Here is a 19,707-nt window from a genome sequence, read left to right as displayed (position 1 = left end):
TGGGTGGGATTTCCCATAGTTTTTGAGTTACAGTGTAGATGCATATACATATAACTCCTTCAATGGCTAATTAGAAAATTTGAAACTTAACACGTAACTGAAACTAAACTATTTATAGTGACTACAAAGGCAATGAGTTCAACGTAATTCAATTTGGTGATAATTATCCTTTCAAACTCACTAAGTGACTTTTAGCCTGTGTTAGTCCGTTACTTGTTTGTTTTTGTTGTAACTATTCAGGCAACAGGAGTCGCAAACGTTATGTTAATAAAGGTTAAGTGCGTTTACTGACTGGTAGCTGTCTTGTCAGGAAAATAGATGAGAAAAGACTTCCACACTGTGGTATCTCTGAGATGCCATTGTTTGCATCAAGCTGAGAATCGATCACTTTGCAAAGTGTTTAGCTTCGTTTACTTTGCGTTCTTGGCCTCTACTATGATACTATGATTTATCGGGTTTGATGGCCCGTACGAAGTACATCTGATTGAACCAAATTGTTTCAATGATGGCCTCCAGTGATTTAATAGAACGCAAGCAATCACAAGACAATTTTCTGTAACGTTTCAAACATATTTGGCAATTGCCTCCCCAGAGCAATTGCTAAGTTATGAGACATTTTGCATTTGTACAGAACGAGCGCTACGATGCATGTTTCGGTAAAAATAAACTTTAATTAACCCCTTAAAGCTGACTTGCCGAAACGCGTATGGGAATTTTCCATTCTCACAGAAATCCACAGCAGAATTCACCAAATTTAGCGCGAGTCTCACGAGTTTCAAGGAACATCTTCGAATTGTTTCCCGCATGGCTGAGTCTGTCAATGTTCCCAGTCAAAAGGCTTTGTTTAATCAAAAACACTTTATCATGATAAATACATGATACACTGCGCTGTATTCTGTAAGAGCGCACGGTTTGCAAATAAAGATTATTCCCCAGCGCTATTTTACGCTTTGTGCTTTCACCAACACCGATATTCGTAAGCAAAAGCGAACAAAAAACCGTTTGGCACTATAAAGTCGCACGCAGGATTAACTAAACGCAATGTGATAACAATTATAATAATACAACGAAAAAACTATTTACAATTTTATTCTTGCTAATAGGAAGACACAAGGAAGGCAACGTTAACTTCAATCATTTTCACGTAAGCAGTTTACATGGGAACCGATAAAATTGGAATCAGAATTAAAATTACCAAACGCAAGACTGCAACGCAAACAGTACAAAGCAGAGGAAATAATTTACGATATAACATGAACCAGAACTAAATAGTTCATATGTTTAAAACTGCACAAACTGATAATATAGTTACATAGTTTATATACATTCCATATTTTACACACATACTGGTTACGTTATTCAACAGATGTTTACAAATCAATAAACGTGTAGGCAAGGAATATAATTGCTCGTTTTACAATCCTATTTTACATTGGTTTGTGGAAAAGTTAGAAGAATGTTAGGCTACACTTTTTAAGTTGGTGTATTTGGGCTTGTAATCACCCATCATTACATCGAGAGACCAATCCTTCGGTTTTGTGGCGAGACGCATTTTTTGCACATTCGCTTCAACAAACAACGATTTTACCCAAGATCCAATGCCCTGAAAATAAACCTCGATATCCCAAAGCCTACGAACATAAATAGATTTGTGAAAATTGTTGATGACTCTCCACAAAACCACAGCAGCTTCCAATTCCCTTTTAAGTGAATTGCTTTCCTCCTTAGCAATTTCTGGAGGCAAATCCATTGTGAATGCGTGGATCCTGTTCTCGCATTTTTTGTGAAACAATTCCAAGTGAATCTTTGAAACTTTCTTTCCAGTTAGCATCTGAAACAAAAGTTACTCTTCTCAAAATGCGTACTATGATGTGTAAAGATATTGGTTTTAGTTACCCAACGCATGTCATCATGATACTTTTTGACAATAAGTTTCCTTTGGTGTGATGCCCTATCTTTGACGAATTTCTGTCGCATGTTAGTGAACTTTAGAATTTAAAACAATAAATTAACTTGTTCAGCACCTTTTGTGTTGCGATATACATTTCTTGTGTTGTTATCCAGCTTCCAATTATTTCGTGTATGCGGGTGAAAGCGTCATTATAACTTTTGGGCAAGGTCTCTTTACCAATCAAGAATTTAATTGAATTTCTCAAATCTTTTAGATTTTTGACAGGAATGGTGAACATGACTTCCCATCGGTTCAACTTATAATGTGAAATTGTTTCAGTTGGGTAAAAACATAAGAATCTTATAAACTTTTACCGAAATTTGTTCAGATGTTTCTTCTGGGCGTTGTTTGATGCAAAATTTGTTTAACGCAGTCATGAAGTCACAAAGTATACTTTCCTTTAATTTTATGGAAAATTATTTTACGAACAAACTAATTTCCGACTTAGTTAAATACATACCTCTGTCATTAACCTTGTGGCTACGTCACGTGTGACATTCTGTGGCGAAGGACTCTCTAAATACATTTCAATGTATTTGTCTATTGACTGTTGAAGATTTTCTCCCATCATTTGTTTCTGAAGTGATGATAGGTTGAATGCTGGTCGTTTGTCAAAATCGTCAAGGATTTCTTTTTTGAATTTTGTAAGAAGTTCAATGGTTTCTAAATCAGGTTGCTCCAGCTGAGTCTGATTCGAATAAAAATACAAAAACTCCATTAGTCAGTTTAAAGCACTGCTCGTTGTGTTTAACTTACCCGAAACAAACGCAGTTTGTTCACAAACTTCTGAAAAGCGTTAACGTCAACGAGAGCCTATGGCAAAATAACCTTTGGTAAACCAATCGTTGACAAATTTTTACTTTTAGTGCTTTTCAAAACCAACATTGCTAGTTAGCACTTTGCAACACCTTGAGTGCGAAGAATGGTTTTCGAATGTTTTGCGCAAATAAGCCTATTTTTACTGAATTAAAACCAGCAACAATAGGCCGGACAGACGCCAGCCTATTTGGCATATCGTTGATCAAAGAAGCGTAAAAACGAGAGAAAATTGCAGCCTTAGTGCTAGTTCATCCATTGGATGACTTTGGTACTCCCTAAAACCAAGAAAGGGGTGAGTTTGGACCTAAAAGGGTTAAACAATATGATTTATGCGCTTAAATCATTTGAAATTGACAGTAGATATAAAATGATACATCTTGATCGTGTTGTATATATGCGAAAAAAATATGCAACCTTGATCGTATTGTTTACAGTGCCACTAAAAACACGGAAATTAAGTTACCTTCAAATTTTCAAATAAAGCTACATGCGAAGCCAAATTATTTTGTTTTCTTTTTTTGTGTGTTTATACGAAGGAAACACCCATAATATTTGACTTGAACTTGGAAAGGCCATTTGGAGTGGAGTTCCTAGCTAGAAATGGGGTGAAGTGCATGGTTTTTCAATAGGAATAATACCTGCTTAATTTTTAAATCTTCTGTAAAAACTTTCAAAAGTAAAGTAAGTTTTTCTTTGAGATTAAGAGAAGATTCCATTTGCATCTTTGCATTGAGTACATTTTTGTTTGCAATCTTATTAAACGTGTCCACTGCTTGATCCAAAACCGTCATAAAATCTTTTAAAAGTTGCTCAACAGTAGGTATTTGCTCTTCCCTCAGTTGGTTTTTGTATTGGCACTAAAAAACGTCGATGTAACAATATGAAAGGCAGTGTTGTAACTTTAATAAATTTTAACGCACCGAAAAGACGTCCAAACAACCCTCAAAGCAATCTTCCATCAATAAGCGATATGCTTCCTTTATACCTGCCTGGGGGAAGAAAATGTGTTTGAAAACATGTGAATTTGACATATTGACGATACAATTCTAAATTAATAAATTACCTCGGCAACTTCGTTCAGATTTGTCATCACCGAACGTTTTCTATCGAGGCTGTCTTCTAAATCACCTCTACATTTCGAAACCATAGGATTTAACCCAGTATTGTGTTTTTCATCAAAATACTGCATTGCTTGTGAAACAACTTCGTTGTGTACTTCTAACAATCTCTCTTGTGAAGAAACATATTTGTGATCAGCTACCGATACGTGTTTCTAAACAGTAAAACCTGCTGTTATAATTTGTTTTACACATTAAAACTTGGTGACGAAATGATAAATCTTTTCAAATATTTTCGTTAAATTTATAATCAGCTTTAGTACAACAACCAGATCTATTTACTCGCGTGCCTTGAATGATTTCATAGAATCGCGACCAAACCCTTATACCTGCATTTCTGTATAGACAAGGTTTTCACATCGCTGAATAAGATTCGCCAAGGTAGCAGATGAAAACGCCTAATGCAAAACAGTCAAAGTCTTACAGTTTAATTAGAAAATCAAAAATTACAACTAAACATCAATAAGTGCGTCCGATCCAAACTTCCTATCTTCCACCATGTTCGAAAACTTCATGGCGAGATGAATAATATTTTCTCCAGTGATGGCTGACTCATCAAGTTCTTTTAACTTCAACCTTTTTAAACATTTCTTCCAAAAGTTGGTCCATTGCTTCCAGAAAATCTTCGTCAACGTCTAAATAACTTGGTTGCTCGTAAATTTTTCCATCCCGACTTTAAAACGTCTTGCCTACTTTGTTGGTGAGTAATTTTTACCGAATATTTTTTGTACGTTACACTAAGTGCTAAAATCGAAACACCACATCACTTGGTAAGAACAAACAATTTTTTTTACCTCAAATACTTTTTGAAAAATAGAAGTTGGTCTGTATTTTGAAAATACCTTTCATTACAGCAGAACTGTCTGTTTCCTTTCTGTGTGCAATTTTTTTGCCTGGATGTGGAAGTAAAGCACACTTAACTTCCTTAAATGAACGTTTAATATTTTGACACAAAGATGTGAACTCTGTTGAGTTCACTTCACTTGGAGCAAACAATGAATCAATATATTTTTTACCGCCTTTGACACCAAATTCATAATCGACGTTGCCCCAATATCTCATGAGAAAAAGCAAGGTCTGAAAAAGTGGCCAAATTATCTTTTGAAAGGTGATCAATAGCATTTTAGTCCCATTGTATTATGATCCAAAACATTTCAACAAAAAGATTTTACATATTTCTGAGCTCTTTGAAATTATTATCTCCTTTAAAAAAGCGTGCCTGATAACTTTCGCACAACTTCGTTCCATAAGCTTTTACTCCATACTCTGAGAACACCTTTCAAAAAGAGAAAAGTAGAGCATCACCATACAATGTTAACATGAAACTACGTACCTTTAAGTGCTCCAAATGCGCACTATTAACTGTTCCTTTAAGATTATAGATTTGGTAGGAACTGAGGAAGGTGCTCAAGCAAAACATTACAGAATATGAAAACTTAGTACTGTTATTGTCGAATACTCCCTGCGTATCCATGAGAAAAACAGCTATCTGTACAACAGATTTTTTTGCAAATATTTAGCTTGTAAAGATAGTTTTTTTTAATGTTTCTAACTAAATAAGTCATTTGAACCATTATTAAAACATGGACACTTCCTATGGCAAGTACAGCAACAAAAAACAACTTCAGTGATAATCTCTTCCTTAGCAAATGGACAAAATATAAAGATCGCTTTAATGGCATAATAAGGCCTTAACATTTATTATTCCTAATCGTATAAAGCTCTTCTGGAACACGGCTTTTACAAAATAAATGTAACAGCAAACAGTTTTCATTATAATTTTATTATCAGCGTATAGTAGGCCTACCTGTTCGTATTTATCGCTGCTTAGCCAAAAAGGTTCACTCCACACCAGTATACCCTCTGTATGTCTTTTGGTACCACCACGCCAATCAAAACTTTCGTTAATCACTGCCTCAGAATCTTCTCTCCACTCTGGAACTTTTCCCGAGGCTTGCATTTTTGTTTTTTCCCTGGTCTGTAAAAAAAATCCATCTATTTCTTTCATTTTGGTAATCTGAATTGCTACCAGTGCCAAAAACTTTCTGAATGAAAGTTTCGTAGTACCAATTATTTGGGTTCGCACGGTAGCAATTCAAACTTACCAATTGTTTGGTAAGTTTCGTAGCAACAATTAACCAACAGCAAAAACGTCTACACTTGTTCTCGTAGCGCTATGCTTCCATTGTTGATCATGCGAAAAAGCACTAAACCTCAGTTAGTGTATTACACAACTATATTACGCTCCAATAAATCTTCGCATACGAATCTCGCGTATTATTCGGGTTCGCACGAATATGAAATGTGTGCTGATATTTGGCGAATAGTTTCGGGTTCGGGTTCGCCTTGGCACATCCCTAGTACAATGCTGTCGCACCTAGTGTATAAGAAAGAGATTTATTGCGCGGTATGGTGGTAAACAGAAAGCTTATGTTTGTCATTGCAATAAAACCTAACATACAAGGCTCTGTTGTTGCGCAATGTGATTAAAAGCAGTTTGATATTGACTGTACCATGCGCTGCTCAAGTTACGATTATCTCGTAAAATAAAATCAAAAGCTTGATTGTAAGTGATTGATAGGATTTGTAAGAGTAGTGTTAAATGGGCGGTTATTGTCCCAAATAAATTTCCACGCATCAAGCTCACCTAAGTCACAAATACACCAATTTTGTAAACAATTGTTCAGACTCCGCACCAATCTACACTGACGAGGCCTTAGGTCGAAACCATTAGTATGCAGCTCACAGAAGGATACAAATAGGGTTTGCCACAGAAAATCCCAAGATATTGCTTTTGTACCTAACGCTTGCAATAAATATTGATTTTCCAGTCTTTCTCCAATCAAACAAATTTATATTCATGTTATTCTACAAACGGTTTCATTGATTTTACAATAAATGAATATAAATTTATACAACTACTTTCTATCAATGTATGTTAGGATATGTACAATGAAACTGCATTTTGACGAATACATATTAAATCACAAAATTATTCAGGCGTATTTAGTGATAGCGAAGTTCGGGGAAATAAATGGACAATACGAACATAAATTAATGTGTTCAGTTCATTACGTTGAATTGGTTTGGGCTGAACACGTTGATTATATTTTGGGAACTTCTTGATACGTTTTCTAGCACTTCACTATTTTGCCGATTAAATTGAGGAAACGGTTGTGTCGCTGCCTCTGTGTTGGGTGCTTCCCCTTGTATTTCAGGACTTAGTTTACATTGGACAACTATTTCCTTAGTTGATCGGTCAAACGAAACAGTTTGATGAACGGTGCCGTTCATGGATGTTTGTGGAGGGTTCTGGCTTTGTAAAGGAAAAGTTTTAAGGGGAACTGTTTCATCTTCTTCGTCAGTTGATGGATTGTTTGAAGGATCCAGGTTCGGTTCCTGTGGAATATCTGTGAAAATGTGTTTACTCGCTTCCTATTGAGTTATATTAAATTAAGCCAAGGTAAAGACTTTTTTTGTCAACTGTTTTTCATCAGCAAATAATTTTCAAATTTTTTATGAAGTTGCATAAAACCTTATACCTTCAACAGTTTTTTCAGTGCAAACTTGAGTTTGAATTTTGCTTGTGGACAATGTAATCATCATTTCCGCAATAATATTTTCGTTCAGAATATTTCTTTTTTCTTCTTGTGCATCCGAGAAGTATATTCTTACCTTTAAACATACTACAACACTTTATGATACAGTCCGTATTTGTAACATGTAAATAGTGCTACGTTGTTTATCTTTTACAGAAACAAACAAATCTATCTTGTTTTTGTTACCAATTTTTTGTTACTTTTGCAGAACAGGTAATTCTCAAATGAATAGCAATTTTTAAAACAGTTTCAAAATGCGAACTCTCTTCAAAACAAGTCATAAGTAAAATGAAAATTTTGCCGATTTTAACTGTCACAAACATTTACCTATTAGTTAGAATCATAGTTTACCTCTACATTGTTGGTTGTAAATGTCAGTTCAGGCCCATTTTCAACCACTTCGCAACCAATACGACCATGAATTGCCGCTGTAGATCGAAAAAACATATTGTGAAAAAATAAAACATAGAAACTGCAAAATTGGTACCAGTTACAACTGCCATTGTGATAAAACTATTTGAAGTAGAACATAACTGTGTGAGAGAAAATATCATTCAACGGAATGGTGGACATAGAAAGCAAATTTATGAATTAAAGTCAATTTTAACTGATAACTGATACGCATTTTTTTACATATTATTATAACAGACTTACCCTTAAGTTTAGGAACATCAACACGATTTGAGCTTTCATTGAGATCAAATATTACCATTGTCGCTTGTGCAATGGCTAAAACTTTAGGATTTTCAAAAGAAACTACACAAAAATAGAAAATGAATGTTTGTGGTATTATATCAGGTGTCACAGCAGCTTACTTTTTAGAAAAGTTAAGGTACTTTCTGTTTCTTGCATGACTTTAATAGATTGGCCAATATCATTTATATAAAGGGTTTCTAACAGATCCGGCAGTTTGGCTTTATTATCTTCAATTTGCTTGAGAAAGTCCTTTATTTCAAACAATAAACTTTAAATAACTGTCAGTTTTCAACAAATTTTGAAAGCATCGTTGCCACTTGCAAATTGTGAGGAAAGGTTATGAATTGTGAGTCTACAGTGTAAAACTTCTTTTCATTTTCGAGCACTGCCAAACCCCTTGTATCATCAAATGCAACAAGTTTTGATGGTGTAAATAAAACCTAGATATGAAACATTCATAATAAATGCTTTATTATGGTGCAGTAAATTTCTTTGTGAATGATAACCTTATGGACAACCAGCAAATAACAATTTGAAAAAATATTTTTGATTTGACACACTTTCTACATACCTTTTGTTTGAACTGTGGAACTGCCATGCCTTGACTCAGACACCACAAAATGACACTTGGTGGCACATTTAATTGTACGTCATCCCCTACCTAATACCATAACACCATCTTCATTAAAATTTTTCTCTGAATTTGCAATTACTTACTTTTAGGTCATCACATCTTTTCCTGTCCACATCATGTTGTTTTTGTAAATCCTGGGACACTTCCACTAGTTCCATTGTGTTCACATTAAGCCTGTGGGGCAAACAGTTAGGTAAGGCAGATATTAACAATAAACAAACCCTTTTATTCCCAAACAAGACTAAAAAACTAGCATGATAATCTTATGGTTTTATTGGTGCCCATGTCATTTTATTTCTTTTGTATATTGTTCATCCACGTAGTAGTATTTTTGCACAAAATACATGTGAATCTACATACCTGACTCCATTTATCAACACAACACCAATTGTGTGGGAGGCATAACCCAGAAACTCGACCGCTTTTTGGCAAACCTACACAAAATTACACAAAAGTAAGTTAAGTTTTCACAAATCTGCAGTCAAATTCTGCAAGAACCAACTTCATGAGCAAAAGTCAAGGGCAAACGCAGTCCTTGTAAAACTCTTTCAAAGCTTTGGTGGTGAGCAAATCGCAGATGAACCAAATCATTTACCTGTGAAACAATTAACAAAAATGAGACATTTGTTGTATTTTCAAAAATCGTAGCAACTCACAGCAAATTTAAAATTTTCATTTACGTACGAAGGCCGGCTAACCCCATGGCCACCTTTTTTCGGTTTTCTTTCTTTTTCCCTTTTACCCAACATGGTATGTGGTAAAATGTATCTGCAAAACAGAAAAATAAAGCCAGCATGCCATCATGGTTTGTTCATAATATGTTTTATATGTTTTCTCTCTGATGGTAACTCCAATCTCACCATTTACACCATGGTAGGTAACTTCACCCTTTTCACCCAAAATCTTAAACAGATGTTTCATATTTAATTTGGTGCAAACCTATTTGATTTAATTCTTATCACCTGTGTTTGTAAATAATATCTTGGATTTAGAATGTTGCTTGGGTTCAGAAACATTTGGTTAATATCACTTGTCACAGTTACTTTGGTGGACACTGGAAACATTTTCTGTCCCTATGGTATCACAAAATTGTTTGTAACGTTGGTGATATTTGAGCAAATACGGTGCCGACAAAGTCACAAACCTGATTGGGAGGAATGTTCAGAGTTGGATCAGAGATTCTATCAACAGACTTTAATAGCGCAGGATTAACAAGTAGACTACAAAAAGATAAGAAGCTATTCCAAGTAAATTGTAATAGTTATTGTGTTAAATTACCAGAACTTATCTCCAATGGTTACATACACGTATCCACTCCCGTCAAATGAAATAATTTTTCCAAGAACTTCCTGAAACTGTGGCAAATTAAGTCATTATAACAGTGCTGAGTAAAACGCAGAAAACCCAAAAAGATTTTAACTGTTAACAACAAAAGAGTCCATTCAAATTTAAATGATCAGTGCAATGCATATAACATACCCGAATAATATTTTCATACGGAGTTTTCTGGGCAGTTTGAAGGTACTTGACAATAGCTTGTTCAAATGCCAATTCTACATGATCACCAATCTAAAAACAATATTCACAAATTTCTGGCTACAGGTTTGCTGTACGACTGATCAGTGGCCAGCATACAAAACAAAGTAATAAAAATTAAGCGACTGGCTTCTTTGCAATATTGGAGCTTGGTCATACACTAACGTTAACCAAGAATTGAAGAAAACTACAACTAAAAAAATATTGTATAACTTTGAGACACAAAAATTGCCTATGCACTGTAAATATGTTTAAATAATATTAAAAGAAACATTTAATTCCCCAATCCTGGAGTATTGCTAACCTTGAGATCAATATTGCAGTACTTATTCGAACCATCTGATTCATTTGTAGCTGAGACATTGGACAAAGCTTCCGGGTTAATTGCCCACCTAAAATTTTCCAAACGAATTTTTTGTCTTTTTTGAGCTTTTTTATTGTGTTCATATCATTGCATGGTTTAACTTATGTTGCTTGATGCCTGTGATTTTGGTTAGCCTCTGCCAATGAATATAACCATGGGCGTATCCAGTGGGGGGGGGGTCCGAGGGAGTGCAAAGAGGAATATAAGCCACTGTTTATGTAACGATTGGCGCGAATACTGGCGTTCGTATTTTGCGATTCTCGTCCACAATTAACCTTAGTTTACACCTGAAAACCGGGGAATTCCCTAAAAAAATTGGACCCCCTCCTTCAAAAAATCCTGGATACGCCTAGGAATATAACTAAACAGTAATGTAGGACTTTCCCTTGTGTGGTACACCTGCTTGTGCTTAGTTATTTTACGTTATTTGTACACTTCACAGAAACTGATGATGCCCTTTTCAGGGCGAAATATATTTTTCTGTTAATAATAAAAGAGCTGTCTGAATGATTGATTTTAAAGTTTTGCTCAGCAACTACAGATACAGTTATTGATCAACAGCCTACCAGGGTGTGTGTTTATTGTTTTTTCATCAGCAGTAATGTAGGACTTACTTTCTTCCCGAGTTTGGAAAGTGTACAACAGGTTCTAATGCACCATCTGGGAGAAACCCAACAATTGTTCCAATATCATCCAATTCCTAGCATTCAGCAAAGTGTTGTTGGCCTCAATAAAACCAGTTAAAATAATAAAAAGTCACCTTTGTAATAGCTTCGTCCCATGGCAGATCACCTTCTTGCTGTTTTTGTTTAAGTTGTCGCTTTTTTAATACTATCTTTATGCGGTCACCAAGCTGCAATATTTACATGGAAATTAAAGGACTGCTGATCATACACATTTAATGAAAACGGCCAATGACGGTATAGACCACAATGACAGTTTACAGATATAGGTAAAACAGAGATTATGCTGCATACAACAACCAAAACGTTTACAAAAAGTATTTACATAGTGATCATTGTTTCTCCCAATGAACTAAGAATGCTAGAGTTGTATGGGCTTTGTTAAAATTCCAAAGACAATATAACTTACTTCAAATTTATCCTTTGCAAGTTTTTGCACCTTCCAATGGGCATCATCGTGCTTAAGTTTTCTGAAAAAAGGTGAATGAAACAACGTATACAAAATGGTGGAATTTCGTGTTTGAGGTGGCGATATTTATTTCATAAATCTACATCACGTTTCAAGGGACTTGAGAAGGCCATCTTCGAAATAGCGTCGACAATGGGTCTGACGTCACAATGCTGCAGGTAAAAATTGGCTGAAAATTCATTGGTTTAGAATTAGATGGAGTTAATTACTTAAAATGTGTGAAGCGCTGCGGTAAATCTTCTGTGGGAATTTTTTGTTTAGTCGAAGCAGAAATTGTCAAAGAATACAAGTACCAAGCTCCAATAAGGAATATTTACGCTTAGGCAAAAGCGTCTCGAATTAACAGCAAATAGCCCGTGTGCAAGCTAAATTGCATTGATGCGCGTTTACTGTTTCGTCAGTGGTAAAATCGCAGCATATAAACAAAAGACTTATAATACTAAAATTCTCTAGGTCACTTTTAAAACTTCTGCAAAACATTTTAAAACTCAGTTGAACGCGCTATCAAAAAACAAAACAGATAAGCATTGGGGTCTGTCTGCTGTAAGTTTCGAAATACGCTCAGGACTATAGCAACACGCATGTTTCCCTACTTAATTCTTTACACATTTGGAACACCTACAGACCGAAGGCTGCAGACGGTGTTAAGCTTTACTGAAGGAGCTCCCCCAAGCTTTCTGGCATCCTGCTGGACAACACATTTTTTCTGACACTTCGTTATAAAACGCCCATTTCGTAATCCTTCGACAGGCTATAGTCTAGTCTACTCTTGGCCTTGTGGTTATTATCGCCATCGCGCTGTGACGTTCGCACGTAGTTAATTCGCTGCAATTATGTCACGTGTTAAACTTTAGTTAAACACGCTTGAAATAAACAAAACTTTACGCCGCCTGGTATTGCAAACGTGTGTTTCCATTAATAAAGAATTTTGCCACGGAGTCGCATTAACTATTCGCCGCAGTAAAAACGCACACAACAGTCAAGTCGTTGCCAGGCGCGCTAGTTGCCGTTAATTCGAGACGCTTGTCTTTGTGTACGTGCAAATTTTCATTTTTGGTTTGGGGCTGCGCTACACGCGTTTTAGTGAACAACTCATATCTAAACCAATGAATTCAGTCAATCTTTAACTGCTGCATTGTGACGTCAAACCCATTTGTTGTATGACAATGTATACTAATAACTGTTCAGATGAGGTCATTCATTTTTATTTGTTTTATTTTTTGGAAAGAAAATGCCATTCTGAGCAAAAATCAGCGAAATCCATTGAGAAACGGCAAAAAAGTTATGTGTGTTTAAAAAAGTTTTCGACTGGAAGTTTTGTCCACCAGAGTTTCGTTAAAGTCACCCTAGTGATTTACTTACTTAATTTCTTCTTTGGAGGTTTCACTGATGCTTTGCAAAACCTATAGGAATGCAAATAGCATCGCTTAACTTGTTTTTGAATTATTTTGCGACAAAATATCAATGTTCTGTTGTATAGATTGTCATGACCGATCAGAAAATAAAGTGACGTGCTTACCAACAATAAAATAACGATTTAAAACACACTAGTTGTAGGAGAAAACAAAAAAATATCACCTGGATAAATTGTGCTTTGCAGCTTAGAAATAATTCTTGAATAATTGAATCATTGGTCACTGATAGGCCTATTCCCAACGATTGCATTGCACTGATCCGAAACTATAATCTGTCCTACAAAAACAAATTAAATTGTTCACAAACTGGATACGTAAACCATACTCTGCTGTATGAGGAATCGTTACAAAGACATGAATTCTGCAAAACGTACTTTTGTGAATTAGTCTATCTGTCCACCACACCTTCAAATCAATACTCACAAAACTATTAGCAGCCCACGGCTATACCCGAGTTTTTATTTGCTAAACTACATTTACGTAGCATACAATCTTTGCACGTCAGACCACAAATGTTTGCTAAGTCTGCTTGGTTTGTTACCATATTTGGCAGTCAGTCTGCGGCAATAACGACCTGTAAAATGCAGCTTTACAACACAACGGTTAATAAATCGAGTCACTACGTTCAAAGCTGTAATGTGCCTAACTTGTCGATCTGCTGCAATATTTATTCACACTTTTACAGCAATAGCAAATCATACGTGACAGCAAATCCTTGCCTTGCGGAAAATCTATCATACGGTGTGTGGATGCCTAACCATTATCAAGTTCCTGCTGCACTTTGTTGTATTAAGTTCTGCCGCATTGCCAAATGTTGCTTTTACCCAGCGCAAACATCAAGTGAATGTAATACCACTCTAATGTTATCTGTCATTATCGAAAAATTACAAGGGGACAGTTACGTTTTTGGCTAGATTTAAATCGGTAAATAGCAGAAAACCTAATCGGGATTCGTCGCCAGGATATCCTGGGTTCGAAACCTGGTAAAATCCCGGTAAATAAAAAAGTAACACAAACTCATTTGTGAGATAGACGACAGAAAAAAAAACACTTACAGGATTATACTACATTTATGTGCAAAAAAAGCCATAATGTTGGAGAGGTGCAGACAGGGTGTACACCCATTGTTTCGACCTATAAGGTCTCATCAGTGCAGCTGTTGACAGTGGCGCTGTGCTAGCTTTTACACTAGCGGGCACACTAATTTCCACTTTGTGGTACCTTTCGGTCAACGTCGATCCGTTGGGTATCCTATACTGAGTATAGCCATAGTGCGTTCCACAGCGGTTCGTCTCTATTGTTTGGTACTCAGTATAGGGTACCCAACGGATCGATGTTGACCGAACGGTATCACAGAGTGGAAATTAATGCACCTGCTAGTGTAAAAGCTAGCACAGTGCCATTGTCAACAGCTGCACTGATGAGACCTTACAGGTCGAAACAATGGGTGTACACCCTATCTGCACCTCTCCAACATTATGGCTTTTTTTGCACATAAATGTAGTATAATCCGGTAAGTGTTTTTTTTCTGTCGTCTATCTCTCAAATGAGTTTGTGTTACTTTTTCATTTACCGGGATTTTACCAGGATTCGAACCCAGGATATCCTGGCGACGAATCCCGATCAGGTTTTCTGCTATTTACCGATTTAAATCTAGCCAAAAACGTAACTGTCAACTTGTAATTTTTCGATAATGACAGATAACATTTGAGTGGTATTACATTCACTTGATGTTTGCGCTGGGTAAAAGCAACATTTGGCAATGCGGCAGAACTTAATACAACAAAGTGCAGCAGGAACTTGATAATGGTTAGGCATCCACACACCGTATGATAGATTTTCCGCAGGGCAAGGATTTGCTGTCACGTATGTATAAAAGCTAGCACAGTGCCATTGTCAACAGCTGCACTGATGAGACCTTACAGGTCGAAAAGACTTCCGACATTGTGGTACCTTTGCAGTCGCTTCTATCCGTTGCGTACCAAAGTAAGCATAACTGCGCACAAAACGAACTTGGGTAAAAACCACTATGGCCAAGCAACTGCCAAAAAACAGTGGTAAACAACATTCAACAACCACAGCAATCTTTCCAGTTTATCACTAAAATACCAAAAAGAAAAACAAGTGGATATTTCTAATTCTGCCCATACACCTACTTCCTTTTCGCGCAAACCAGCACTGTTGAAATTAACGATGCACTTGACTGCATAAGATAGGCGACTAAACGAACCACGTTCAAGATCAGTTTCCGCGTCATGCCTTGCGCACCTCTGTTTCCAGTGTCATGTGACCAACACGTCACCGATTGGCAATTCTGAGTTGCAGACAGGGCCACTGTTTTGACTTAACAAGTTTCATCAGTGCAGCTTTGGTGACATACAACGATCCTGTCTGTAAACGCCCAAGCAAAACATTTATTTTGCACTGACTATGCAGTCGCCGTCAACCATTGGCTACAAAACTAAGTGCAACCCGCCGAAGAAAAACCAAGATGGAATTACTAAAGAAAGCTTGTATAAGCAATAGATTATAAAACAAAAAAAAAAAACAATATAAAAACAATTTCAAGCACTTCTTGTCTCATAATGTTTATCATTCATCTGATGCAATGTGACAAACTTGATAAAACATCACACCCTAAAAACCGCTTGTATTTGTGTATTCTCCAAGTGATTGAAAACGAAGCGCAATCAATACCATCCTTAGAACGGATTGAGTGCGAGAGGAATTGAGTGCGCCCACGCTCCTCTTGCGCATAAAACGGAAGGAGTGATTGAGCGAAGCGAGTTTGAACGCGCTGTATTTGTATGCCGATACCTGGGCTTTGATTCGAATTCTTTCTCATATGAACCTTCATTGCGCATGTCAAGAAACGAATGCCGGCAAATCGTCACGTACACTAGACTTAAGAGAGGGACAAGAAGGCCCTAAATCCGCTTCGGCACTGTCTGTCGGCAAAATACATCGGTCAAGCGCCCGACCCTTATACCAAGAAGAAAACCTAATCGGGATTCGTGGTTAACATCTCATTGCAAAACTTAAAAGTTCTTCACATTTTGGTTGAAAACCCTTTACAAAAAATGCGCTATAGAATATGGCATCATGCTAATCTCTTTTCAAAGCAACACGTAAACCTAACAACCTGAAGTTACCTTAATTATTTGAGCTTTGCAGGTTAGGAAAAAACAATTGCTTCTTTGCTTATTGCTATAGACTGCATTTTATTCCTAATATCTCAGAAACTTAAACACGTAAATAAGATAAGTAGTAATTCAAACATGCTTATCATTCAAACTACTCGAAGCAAACAAAATAATTCCAAACCGAAGAGAATTTCGACAAGAGTATATTCTTTAAGTCTATTACAACAGAAGAGCAACCTTGTAACACAATCGGCACCAAAATGGCTCAGGCTGGGACAACAGAGATTTTTATTTGCGCCGGACAAACAGTTCGTCCGACGCCCAACTCACAAGCTTCAAGACAAAACCGACTAATGTATAACAGGAATTTGATTCCTTCACACATATTTTTAACAACACTACGACCCATAAAGTGCTGGAATTTCTGCCACTTTGCTATTCTTAAATATTTTGCAGCAGTGCGCGCCGCCACCATAAATTACATCCTCCACTACGAAACCTTTGTTTCTATTCGTCCCAAGCAAACATAATCTCGTCACATACAACGGTGGATCGTCGTCGTTTAAATGGCAATTGGTTATTTAGTGCCTGATTGAATGCGTTTTCAGTCTGACATGCAACATTCTAACCTTTACTTTCCGTTATGGGTTTATCGCATTGTCGTCGGGCATAAGACCAAGCGTGATTTGTCTGACAAAATCTTCAGAAATCTGTTACTGCACTCGCAAAATTTACCGATGTTTCAATGCACGAGACCAGCTTCGCCATGTGAGTTTAGCGGATAAAAATTCAAAATATATTCTCAGTACGTAAAATGGGCAAAACGACACGTACCCTAGAATCGAGAGAGAGACAAGGAAAAAAAGCACTAAATCCGCTTTGGCGCAGGCTGCCGGCAAAACACAAGCGCTACACAGTCCCCTCCAAAACCGGATGTGGGGTAGATGGTCATCTCACACACATACACATAAAAAACAATTAGTGCCTCTTCGGAGGTCGCCCTCAGAGGGGTGGTTGCTGCAATCACCGAACACGCTCCGTACGTCATAATAAAACAAACATGCCCCTGATTTTTACCCTCGTTGATCCCAAAACGTGTGCAACTAAAGGTTATATAGATTCTGTAGCGGTATTTGATTTGCCAAAACAATTGATTATTGTACGGCAACAATAAACAGTACATATAAAAATTACAAGAGAATTTAACTAATTACTACAAACACACTTACCAAACTTGGACAGTAAACAAATAAACTTTCGTATGGTTTCCGCAAGTAGACCCGTAAATCAAGATCAGTTTGTAAATAAGCTGGATAATCATTTATATGTCGAAAATAACATTTAATTGGCATATTTGAGCGATGCGTCAATGATAACAAATATAAATTGTATCACAGAAAAAAAGGGATTTCGCAAATCACACCTTATTCAAAATAAGGTGACATTTGTACACCTAAGCACTATCTGGGTGTAATAAAACACCATATTAAGTGGAAAATAACACCTTTCTTCGAAAACACCCATAAGAGTTGTGATTTCCACCATTTTATTTTTCCACCATTTGAGTTTACAGAGTAGCAAAAAGTGCCAAAACGACAACATACAACAACCACAACAAATTTACAGTATATTTGAAACCCTTTCAGATAATTATCGAAATGCCGAAATGAAAAACTAGTTGGAATTTCTTTTTCCGTCCCCACACCTACTTCCCTTTCGCGCAAACCAGCTCTGTCGAAATTAAGGATACGCTTGACTGCATGACGTGGGCGACTGTACAAAACGGAATATACTTTTACACCGGGTCACAAAGTTTTTTCCAAACTTGATCCACATATAAGCCTATGTAACATAGAAATCTGTGCGAATATTAACGCTACGATTTCGTGCAGTATTTCAAGTTAAATTTATAAACAAAAATAACAGGTGGTGGCCCTGTTCACACCTAATCACTAAAATTCACACAGATTTCTATTTTACACAGACTTATTCGTGGATCAAGTTTGGAAAAAACTTTGTGACCCGGTGTAGTAGTATTTTCCGTACAAAACCACATTCAAAATTAAATTCTACGTCGTACCTTGCGCAGCTGGATTTCCTCGGTCACGATCATACGACCACCAACACGTCAACGATTGGCATTAAGCTATATAGCCAATATGTTTTTAATAGTGAGCCGTAGACAAGGCCACTGTTTCTACATTATAGGTCCTACAATAATCTTGTATGTGAGCAGTCAAGCAAGACATCCAATTTGTGGTGACTACAGCACAGTCGCCGTCAACCATTTGGGTACAAAACTAAGCGCAACCCGCGGAAAACAAATCAACATGGAAGTGCTAAGAAAAACTTGTACAAGCAATAGGGCCTAAAAAACAACTATAAAAGCCATGTCAAGCACTTCTTGTTTTTCAATGTTTATCATTTATTTGATGCAATGTGACAAAGTTAACAACCTAAAAACCGCTTGCATTTGTTTAAAAGCGAATTGGTTTGAAAGCGAAGCGAATTCAATACACCTCCTTCGAACGGGTTGAACGCGAGAACAATTGATTGCGCCAGCGCTCCTCTTGCACATGAAAAGGAAGGAGCAATTGAGCGAAACGAATTCGAACTCGCTGTATTTGTTTCCGATAGCTGGGCTTGGCGGCAAAACGTCACGTACACTAGACTCGAGAGAGAGACAAGGAAAAAAAGCACTAAATCCGCTATGGCACAGTCTATCGGCAAAACACAAGCGCTACACAGCACCCTCCAAAAGCGGATGTGTGGTAGGTGGTCATCTCACACACATACACACAAAAAACAATTAGTGCCTCTTCGGAGATCGCCCTCTGCGGGGTGGTTGGTCCAAAGTTGACACAACGTGGTAGTACTTAGTCTCGTCGGTCGACATGTTTTTGAGTGCAAATTGTGCCTCGGCTAGGCTAAACCAAATGCGATGTGGTCCAAAAATTCTGTACTTTTACAGATACTAAGATCCGTTCGGAATTCATCGTCGGGGTCACCAGTAGAGCGGTTGTGAAACTTTATTACGCGTGCCCAGAAACGAATTACGGCAAAACGCCACATACACTATACTCGAGAGAGAGACAAGGAATAAAGGCACTAAATTCGCTTCGGCACAGTCTGGCGGCAAAACACAAGCGCTACACACGTACAATGAGTTACTCGTACAAATTTACGTGTGCAGACATCTTAGATGCTCCATAACACGTTCAGCGAATGAAAATACAAAATCAATTACCCGGACGTGGGCGCTGTTGAGCTGTTCTAGTTA

General features: G+C 37.0%; 2 protein-coding genes across 6 annotated transcripts; both read right to left on the bottom strand.

Annotated features, from left to right (window-relative positions):
• Nucleotides 1–6,422: 6,422 nt before the first annotated feature.
• Nucleotides 6,423–8,433, bottom strand: LOC145907996 (uncharacterized). Of its 2 annotated transcripts, none has more exons than XM_082995166.1 (5): nt 8,303–8,433; nt 8,142–8,243; nt 7,839–7,915; nt 7,431–7,563; nt 6,423–7,298 (listed from the first exon to the last, which is right to left on the bottom strand). In XM_082995166.1, exons 1-5 carry the CDS (start codon nt 8,337–8,339, stop codon nt 6,952–6,954), a joined length of 696 nt encoding a protein of 231 aa, XP_082851292.1. In that variant the 5' UTR covers nt 8,340–8,433; the 3' UTR covers nt 6,423–6,951. The 2 variants fall into 2 exon arrangements, with proteins under 2 accessions (XP_082851292.1, XP_082851293.1); XM_082995167.1 differs by having other exon boundaries at nt 7,108–7,287.
• On the bottom strand, nt 8,430–18,629 carry LOC145907989 (uncharacterized). Of its 4 annotated transcripts, none has more exons than XM_082995149.1 (18): nt 18,508–18,629; nt 13,448–13,561; nt 13,232–13,272; nt 11,810–11,870; nt 11,478–11,570; nt 11,332–11,417; nt 10,658–10,745; nt 10,297–10,386; nt 10,096–10,172; nt 9,962–10,037; nt 9,780–9,890; nt 9,647–9,720; nt 9,474–9,585; nt 9,320–9,412; nt 9,178–9,251; nt 8,901–8,991; nt 8,755–8,844; nt 8,430–8,623 (listed from the first exon to the last, which is right to left on the bottom strand). In XM_082995149.1, exons 2-18 carry the CDS (start codon nt 13,532–13,534, stop codon nt 8,465–8,467), a joined length of 1,503 nt encoding a protein of 500 aa, XP_082851275.1. In that variant the 5' UTR covers nt 13,535–13,561; nt 18,508–18,629; the 3' UTR covers nt 8,430–8,464. The 4 variants fall into 4 exon arrangements, with proteins under 4 accessions (XP_082851275.1, XP_082851272.1, XP_082851274.1 ...); XM_082995146.1 differs by lacking the exon at nt 18,508–18,629 and adding an exon at nt 17,657–18,099; XM_082995148.1 differs by lacking the exon at nt 18,508–18,629 and adding an exon at nt 13,708–14,090.
• Between the last annotated feature and the right edge of the window lie 1,078 nt (nt 18,630–19,707).

This window comes from Ascidia mentula, chromosome 7 (genome assembly GCF_947561715.1).
Source record: "Ascidia mentula chromosome 7, kaAscMent1.1, whole genome shotgun sequence".
NCBI classification, from domain to species: domain Eukaryota; kingdom Metazoa; phylum Chordata; class Ascidiacea; order Phlebobranchia; family Ascidiidae; genus Ascidia; species Ascidia mentula.
Note: the sequence above shows the minus strand (reverse complement) of the source record. Positions and strands in the feature narration are given on the sequence as shown.